At 37.9% G+C, this 9,874-nt stretch overlaps 1 protein-coding gene across 4 annotated transcripts in view; it reads right to left on the minus strand.

Annotated features, from left to right (window-relative positions):
• The window catches only part of LOC132153232 (E3 ubiquitin-protein ligase TRIM39-like), a 70,874-nt gene extending 63,831 nt beyond the window's left edge, over nt 1–7,043 (minus strand). The window contains exons 1-3 of one of the 4 annotated variants that reach the window (XM_059562597.1): nt 6,656–7,040; nt 6,188–6,497; nt 2,027–2,122 (exon numbers count right to left, since the gene is read on the minus strand). In XM_059562597.1, coding sequence (XP_059418580.1) covers nt 2,027–2,122; nt 6,188–6,367 — 276 coding nt within the window. In that variant the 5' untranslated portion in view covers nt 6,368–6,497; nt 6,656–7,040. Of the gene's footprint in view, nt 1–2,026; nt 2,123–6,187 lie in introns of all 4 variants that reach the window. The other 3 variants (XM_059562596.1, XM_059562594.1, XM_059562593.1) reach the window with 3 other exon arrangements.
• Nucleotides 7,044–9,874: the final 2,831 nt, after the last annotated feature.

Below are 9,874 nucleotides of genomic sequence, written 5' to 3' on the forward strand. Positions count from 1 at the left end.
GGTCGTAACTAGAACTGGGAGGGTGGTTAGGTCTGTCAATAGGCTTATTGAGAGTATGGTTCAGAGACCTGTTAAATGGGGCCTCTCTTTGCCTCAGAAAGTTTGATTTAGAGTGCACACCGTTAAGTTTTTCTCTTTTCAAATGGGGTTTTTGTTTTTTTTCCCTTCCTTGAATGTGAAACCGTACTGTGGGGTTTTTCAAGCCAGGGGACCAGATGTTTAGGGGTGTAGGCTGCACCTTTATGATCCTGAGAGGATGAGGGCCTGATCAACCTTCTTTTTTTCTCTTGATCTGTTTTACGGATAGTTTTTACTGAACTTTGGGATTAGATTTCATTGTTATTTGGTCCGGGTACGAGTGTGTTTACATTAATGCATTTTTGGTGCTATTATAGAATTCAGGGGTGTCGTTATTTTGGTGGAATTCAGGGGGGGTGAATGTAGCAGGTTTATTTGTATACTTATGAATTCCACCAAAAATATTTCTTTTTGTATTACTGGGAGTTTCGTTTTGGGTTCATTCTGCCTGCTCGTCGGGTTAGTGCAGTGTGTGCGTGTGACGTCATCAGACCGGGGACTTGCGCCGCGCAAGGTTGACCTCAGTCAGAGCAATGCTGGATTTGACTGAGGTGAGTTCACGTCAGGTCTCTCCGATAATAAAACGGATATATAAGTTGCTATTATCACTTATTTGTTGACTTATCACTGTGTAAGAGTGTCTATGATGATGAGTGAATCTTGCAGTAGTCTTAATGAACTACGAGCCGCGATATTGTGTCTTTTATATGTTAAATGCAGTTTGGTAGCTGCTTCAGCACGTGGTGAGCTAGCTGTTCGGCAGGCCATTAACATTGTATTGACGTGATGCTATTTTTTTTTAGATGCTAATTTGATGTCACGCAACACACATTGCCATATTGTTTATGACCGCAGGTATGTTTTTTTTGTGTGTTTGTGCATATTTGTTCTAGATGAATGAATATATGTGTAGTTTATCTAATGGAATTAATGAATGACTAAGGGGAATTTACAATGTGTTTTTCTATTGGGAATATCTGTGATATTTTTCTTTGTATTTGTTTTTGATTACAAATGTATGTAGTTTTTCTTTATGAAAAGAGGTTACATGTGATTAATGTGAATACAGTCAGAGCAATGCTGGATTTGACTGAGATGCTAATTTGATGTCACGCAACACTCATTGCCATATTGTTTATGACCGCAGATAATAAACTACATTGTGACAGCCAGTCTACTTGAGAACAACCCAGAACACAACGCAGACAGACAAGACGGGTTACACAAGACCATCGTGACAGTATCCAAAACCACTTTAAAACCATGTTAATAGCCTGTTTCTAGCATGATTAGTAAGTTACTAGCATGTTGATAACATTTCTATGCTAATCCAGCTAAAACCAGGTAAAACAACAGCTAAAAAATGGCTAAAAACCAGCGTGACAGTGGCCAAAAGTTCTTAAAAACCCACCAGCTTGGGAGACCAGCCAAAGCAACCGATCAGCTTAGGCAGGTTTTAGCTGTATTTTCAGTAGGGCTACTATGGCTGCCCACTGCTCCGGGTGTGTGTTCACGGTTTGTGTGTGTTCTCTGCTGTGTGTGTGCACTTTGGATGGGTTAAATGCAGAGCACAAATTCTGAGTATGGGTCACCATACTTGGCTGAATCACGTCACTAAAATACATCATAAGTCTTATTGTATAACGTTTGCATCCCCTCAAAGAAAGTCTATGGGATTTTAGGTGATTTTGGTAGTGTGGTTTACGAAAACCATAATCCGAATCAGTTAAAAGATATAGCAACCTGAGTCAGACCAGTCTGAAGGTCTGACCTGAGTTTGGTGGTTCTAGCTTGAAAGCTCTAGGAGGAGATACATTTTAAAATTTTGTCTCAGAAGAACTTTAAATAGGATTTCAGTAAGTTGGCTTTCTCAAGCCAGCTTAGCTATTCATAATTGTGTTTAGTGATGCTACAGCTGTCCTGAAAATGAATGATTCTGTTGCCTCACCTTGATGCGTTGAACTGTTTTCTCAAACTCTCCTTTCATTTTTGCATTGTGTTGAAGTTTCTCCTGTAAGGACTTCAGTTCTGTATTGAGCTCATCCTAGAATTGAACAAAATAAAAATATATTAAATTATATATATATATATATATATATATATTAGGGGTGTAACGGTTCACAAAATTCCCGGTTCGGTTTGATACAATACACTGGTGTCATGGTTCGGTTCGGTACGGTTCGGTACGTTTTAGATACAGCAAAAAGAAAAAATTTGCAGATAAATTTCCTTGATTTTTATAAAAAAAAATTATTTATTAAAACTAACAAAGTATGTTTTTTTTTTTTACATTGAACAATGATGGAGCTATTCTTTACCCATCTTCTATGGTGTTTTCTTAGCAGCATACTGTATAAAACAAAAACAGCTCCTTATAAAAAAAAATGAAAATGTTATATTAGTTATGAACAAATACAAAGATGTAACTTTTTATATGGAACTCTATAACTCTTTATATTGAGTGTGTTTTTACTCAATTGGTTCTCTATAGGGCTTATGTTTTTTGGAACAAAGCAGGAATTACGGTCTGTCTGAAATGGGCTCGTGAAGTAATATTGTAACGGGGCTCAATTACATTAAGCATGTTCTTAAAACCTATGTTTTCCACTACAGCACAGTTACTCATTGCGTGGCTCGTCAAGCTATAACTGGCGGCTCGCATAGTAGCTTACAGTATCACACTGCCACTTGCCTTCAGAGCATGTGAGGCGGGAGCGAGCGGGGAGCGCGAGCGGGTGGATCTTGGACAGAGCGCAGATTGGCAATTTCAAAAGAACGGTGGACGGAGCGTCGCATTTCCCGATCCAATTTCGCTCTGCTCACACCACGAGTCTGAAGCATGCTCATTCAAGCCTGACCCTGAATCCATTAGTCTTGCACAGTCATCAACAGTAGACTATTTTCAAGCAAAACTCGGCTCAATAATGGGGTTCAAAAAGTAAAATGAGAATTCATACAGGTGTAGCCTATCAATATAAGTCGCACTAAGACTGCTTTAAAACTTTCACTGAGACCTCAAACAGAAAGCACAAAGCCTGTCTTTAAATTTGATTTCATTTTGTATTAATTGTATCTTAATTTTAATCAAGGTTTCATCAACCAATTGTCTGGATTTAATAAGAAGTAAATAGAAAATAGATAACCACGACACGAAGGAGCCGGTGTGAACCTGGAGTTTGTCTCATGAATGAACCGAAACTCAGCGTATAGCCTACTTGCCTCACAGACCCAACAAATAGGCTATATATAAAGCTTGAAATGTCTACTTTAAAAAAAAAAAAAAACTATTCAAAACGAAAGAAAACAGACTGCTCTCCCTCCCGTATGAAATGTGCATTTCTCTCAGGCGCGTTCACTATACTGCGAAGATCACGAGTCTGCATCTTTCTAGCCGACAGACATAAAAAAAAATTAAATGTCTTCTGCTATATTTTACATATTCATAATCATGAATTTTGCCGGTTCGTTGTGACAGCTTTTAGGTGCCCTTAAATGTTACATGAATGCATCAGCACTGAAAACATAGAGATTTTTTTTTTCTTTTGGGGGCATTTTGTTTGACATGCATGCCAGCTTTCGCTCATCCCACTATTAAAGTAAATCTGTTCTTAAACGAAAATTTATTGGCCGTGTTATTTCTTTTTTGTGGGATGTCCAATTTATATGTAGAAATGCACATTTGCAAAGGTGACTTAGTATGTTGTCGTAAAGGTGGCTCGCCTTTTGATTTTGCTCTGCCAATGTGGCTCTTGTGAAAAAAAATAGTGAAAATCACTGCACTACAGAGTAAGGTGCTCGCTCGCTCAGTAGGCCTACGCGCTGAAGGCTCGTTGCAAAATGGCTTATGCGTTTAACAGACCAGAAATAGAAGATCCTCCAATAACCAACAGGTCTGGTGTTTGGGTGCACTTTGGATTCCCTGTTAAACGCATTGGCCATTTTGCAACGTGCCTTCAGCCTGTATTACTGAGTGAGCGAGCGCTTGACTGAGTAGCCTAACATAAACATGTAAGTTGGTGTTTTTTTCTTCTTCGGGGGTGTCAGGGGCGTTGTCTGTTACGTCGTTTGGGTTATTGGGCTACCTTGTTGAACGCATATCATTATATTTCACTTTTTTTTTTATTTTCCAAATTAATTAGTCCAACGAACCGTTCGGTCCATAATGCGTACCGCGTACCGAACCGAAAGCCTCGTACCGAACGGTTCAATACGAATACGCGTATCGTTACACCCCTAATATATATATATATATATACATACAGGTGCTGGTCATATAATTAGAATATCATCAAAAAGTTGATTTATTTCACTATTTCCATTCAAAAAGTCAAACTTGTAGATTATATTCACTCATTACACACTGACTGATATATTTCAAATGTTTAATTCTTTTAATTTTGATTATAACTGACAACTAAGGAAAAATTTCTCAGAAAATTTGAATATAACCTAAGACCAATACAAAGAAAGGATTTTTAGAAATCTTGGCCAACTGAAAAAAGTATGAAAATGAAAAGGATGAGCATGTACAGCACTCAATACTTAGTTGGGGCTCCTTTTGTCTGAATTACTGTAGCAATGCGGTGTGGCATGGAGTCGATCAGTCTGTCGCACTGCTCAGGTGTTATGAAAGCCCAGGTTGCTCTGATCGTGGCCTTCAGCTCTTCTGCATTCTTAGGTCTGGCATATCGCATCTTCCTCTTCCCAATACCCCATAGACTTTCTATGGGGTTAAGGTCAGGCAAGTTTGCTGGCCAATTAAGAACAAGGATACCATGGTCTTTAAACCAGGTACTGGAAGCTTTGGCACTGTAGGTGCCAAGTCCTGTTGGAAAATTAAATCTGCATCTCCATAAAGTTGGTCAGCAGCAGGAAGCATAAAGTGCTCTAAAACTTCCTGGTATACGGCTGTGTTGACCTTGGACCTCCGAAAACAAAGTGGACCAACACCAGCAGATGGCATGGCACCCCAAACCATCACTGACGGTGGAAACTACACTGGACCTCAAGCAACGTGGATTGTGTGCCTCTCCTCTATTCCTCCAGACTCTGGGGCCCTGATATCCAAAGGAAATGCTAAATGTACTTTCACCAGAGAACATAACTTTGGACCACTCAGCATCAGTCCAGTCCTTTTTGAAGCGAGACGCTTCTGACACTGTCTGTTGTTCAAGAGTGGCTTGACACAAGGAATGCGACAGCTGAAACCCATGTCTTGCATATGTCTGTGCATAGTGGTTCTGAAAGCACTGACTCCAGCTGCAGTCCACTCTTTGTGAATCTCCCCCACATTTTTGAATGGGTTTTGTTTCACAATCCTCTCCAGGGTGCGGTTATCCCTATTGCTTGCACACTTTTTTTTTTCTACCAAATCTTTTCCTTCCCTTCGCCTCTCTATTAATGTGCTTGGACACAGCTCTGTGAACATCCAGCCTCTTTTGCAATGACCTTTTGTGTCTTGCCCTCCTTGTGAAAGGGGTCAATGGTCGTCTTTTGGACAACTGTCAAGTCATCAGTCTTCTCCATGATTGTGTAGCCTACAGGACTAGACTGAGAGACCATTTAAAGGCCTTTGCAGGTGTTTTGAGTTAATTAGCTGATTAGAGTGTGGCACCAGGTGTCTTCAATATTGAACCTTTTCACAATATTAAAATTTTCTGAGATACTAAATTTGGGATTTTCCTTAGTTGTCAGTTATAAACATCAAAATGAAAAGAAATAAACATTTGAAATATATCAGTCTGTGTGTAATGAATGAATAAAATATACAAGTTTCACTTTTTTAATGGAATTAGTGAAATAAATCAACTTTTTGATTTTATTCAAATTATATGACCAGCACACACACACATATATATTACATTACAGTGAAGAGAATACAGTGATCATACAGTGCTGTGTTTTGTGTAAATCTCACACTAAATTGATTCTGTAAACATAAAACAAACACAACCTGAGTAAACACAAAATACACTTTAACAGAACAAAGTTTATGTCATATGGAGTTGAATAAAACAGCAGAGAGAAATACTGAGTGCATGAATGTGATGATATCTGTGTTTGACTAATTATTGTTCTTTATAAATTAAACAAGAGACATTTGTCCTACCTTATATGAAGGAACAACTTCACTGATGGGTCTGAATGTGTGACTGACGTGTTTCTCTGAATCTCTGCACACTACACACACCGGCTGTTTGTCCTCCAGACAGAAGAGTTTGAGTTTCTCACTGTGTAAACTGCAGATCTCCTCAGATCCTGATGAACGACTCTCATTTCTCTCCTCCATGAACGACTCACACAAGTTTTGTAATGACCGATTTAATGGAGGACTAGATTTTGAGGATCTTCTCCTGCAGACAGGACACTCCTGAGTTTTCTTGGTTCTCCAGAACTGTTGAAGACACTCTTTACAGACACTGTGACTACATGATAACATAACAGGCGTCTTGAAGAAACCACAGCACACGGTACAATTATATTCATATTCAGCTGATGAAGCCATTTTCACTGTTTGAGCTCCAGCAACCTAAACTTTACTTTCACTTTCTGAACGACGGTTTCAAAAACGAATAACCTCGAGAATCACAAAGATCTGCTGTCTGTTCAGAAACAAACTTCTTCAAAGTCTTTCTCTTCGTCGTCCTCTACTGCGGCCACTCTATCTGCGCTTCAAGTTCATTGCACGTCTACTCGGCGGTGCGTGGTAGATCAACGTGCGAGCGCGTTAAAGGCCCTACCGTCTCCTTTAGCAAATCCTCCTTCGGCTGTCATATTTATTCATATTCATATTCTCGGCCTTCTATTTAAGTTTTCACCATTTATTTTACTATAATTGTGTTTTTATTTGTATTTTAGGGTTCAAAGCTGTATACTTTTTCTTTTTTTAATGTGGAATGCTGCTAAATTAATGCATAATTTGGATTAATTTGTACAACAATTTTCTATTCTATATCAATTAGATCCATGATTTTTTTTTTTTTTAAGTGACTGAATTCATTTTCCAACTTTCATTGTATAATGATGAAGCTATCATTTGTCATAATTTGGCATGCAATTATTAAAGAATGATACAGTAAAATGTGAAAATCAGTCTGGTGGAGTTTTGCAGAAAACAATTAGATTTCTTTTTTTCTTTTCTTTTTTTCGTTCCTGATTTCCTGATCCAATAGCAGATACCGATTGAATGATAACATGCACTTATAACATTTAAAACGTGGATGAATTCCGTCATTCTAAACCAAAAAAAAAAAAAAAATGATCCAATTGATGTAGAATACTGTTAAATGTACGTAGAATAGAAAACTGTTGTACAAAACATGATCCAAATTATGCATTAATTTAGCACCATTCCACATGAAAAAAGGGAAGAAGTATACAGTTTTGAACCCAAAAATATAAAGTAAAAAACAATTATTGTAAAATAAACGGTGAAACTTAAATAGAAGGACGTGAACATTAATATGAATACATATAAGCAAATTATGTTTTTTTTTTCTTTTTGAGTGGCTCTAATTTGATTTGCCAACCGCTGATGAAACATAACTATAGTAAAACAAACTGTTAAAAACATAACTAGAAGGCTGTGAATATAAATATGAATAAATATGACAACCGAAAGGAGGATTTACTTGAAGACTGTAGCGCTCACACGTTAATGTACCACGCACGGCCGAGTAGACGCGCAATAGATTTGAAGCGCAGATGGCGTGACCGCGTTTCGTCCTCTGATGGCTGATTCTTCTTTGCTTTTGTCAAAGATAAGAAAATCAGTGACAGAAAGAAGAAATAACAAGTCCGTCTCTTCCTGGTAAGTGTTGTAAGAGCGTGGAGTTTCTGATCACTCACTGAAAAATGTTGAGTTAAAAATAACCCAGCAAGTAAACCAAATATGGTTAAGCATAGCACCTTCCCAACTGTGTGTTATTTTTAACCCAATGATTGGGTTAAAAGCTATCTGGGTCAAAAATAACCCAACAGCTGCATTAACGGTTTACTTTTATTCATGAGATTATTTTAATGAATAAAATACACTGTTTTCAGATTAAGTAGAAAAACAATTAATCTGTTTAGAAAAAAACGGTTTTAAGTTCTAAATGACAAATATACTCAATATTGGAGAGCTTAGTATTTAATATAAATATGCAAAATTATGTGCATGAATTCAGAATACACCAGTGAACATGTAGAACACATGGCAAATAAATGTTGAATTACAGATATTCAAAATACACATTACTGTACATTTAAAACAAATTTAATTATACAATATACATAAATTAAACTACATGTTAAATTCAAAACACAAATATGCACAAAGAGCACAAATATTCATAAACTGCACATCTGGAATAAAAGATTCAAAACAAATGTGAACATACTTTATACCAAGAAAAGGTGCACTTACAGTATGCTTTACCCATTCAAAACCTACACAGGTGCATATATAATACACATTTAAAACACAGATGTGCACATACAGTACAGAAATATACAACCTAAACATTTGTGCTCATACGGTACACAAATTTAAATCACAAATGTGCACATTTAGTATACCAATTCAAAACTACACGAATGTGTACACCTTTTTAATACTTCAAGAAATAAACATATCCTTAATAAAAAACACTACAGTGTACACCATATGCATTGTGTTGTAAATGCCTTAAAAGGATACTTCACCCAAAAATGAAAGTTCTGTCATTAATTACTCCACCTCCATGTCGTTCCAAACCCATTAAGGCGGGCGTACACGGTGCGATTTTTGCTGTCGTACGAGTTCGCATGTGATTTTTTTCAATCGTGTGGAAATCGTGTATGCTCGTATGGTCACGGCCCGTATCATTTGCGATGAATTACGAGCCGAGCAGAGTGGCTTACGAGCACTTCCCGACCTCCCGATCATTTTTAAACATGTCTAAAAAGTTTGTGAGCTATCGGTTTGAATTCGTGACATGTGTGCGGTTGAACGAGCCGATTTGTTGATTTATCTGTACCATGCTTTTTAGTTCTCTCTCTCGCACGCGCGCTCTCTCTCACACACGCATTATGTAGTTTATAGGGACTCTCCATAGACGTAACAGTATTCTATACTGTATATCCCCATACACTACCTCTATCCATTACGGAAAATGCATGTTTAAAATTTCTATTAAACACCGTATAGTATTTTTTTAAAGCCATTTGGTTTACGAGGGCACAGGAATTGTCCTCACAAACCATGTTTACATTGTAATACCTATTTCAGATATTTATAAACCTACAAGAACACACACACAGGGTGACCAAACGTCCCGGTTTCCTATTGCTGAAAAATAACATGTACGTGTAGGAAACAGTCACGGCTTGTATCAATATTGTATATGCAGTTATGGGAGAGGGAGAGCAGTTATATTAGGCGCGTTCGACTTGAAGCAACGCTGCACAGAATGACATCACCTGTATGGCATCAAAGTACCGCGAGAGCAATTCGAATGCATTGGATATGTGTGCTCTCTTACCGCTCTCGCTGTACTTTAATGTCATACCTTCTGTGCGTGCAGCGGTGCTTCAAGTCGAACGCGTCTATCTACTTCGTGCGATTGCTTCTGGAATTCGCAGGTTGTAAAATCGTGTCGTATATCATCTCGTCCGTACGATTTTCAGATAAACTCATTCGTGCCGTGTGCGTGGACATACGATCTTCCGACCATCCGAATTCGCACCATGTACGCCCGCCTTTAGACCTCCTTTCAGCTTCAGAACACAAATTAAGATATTTTTGATGGAATCTGACCCTCCCATTAAGAAGTCG

This window comes from Carassius carassius, chromosome 11 (genome assembly GCF_963082965.1).
Source record: "Carassius carassius chromosome 11, fCarCar2.1, whole genome shotgun sequence".
NCBI classification, from domain to species: domain Eukaryota; kingdom Metazoa; phylum Chordata; class Actinopteri; order Cypriniformes; family Cyprinidae; genus Carassius; species Carassius carassius.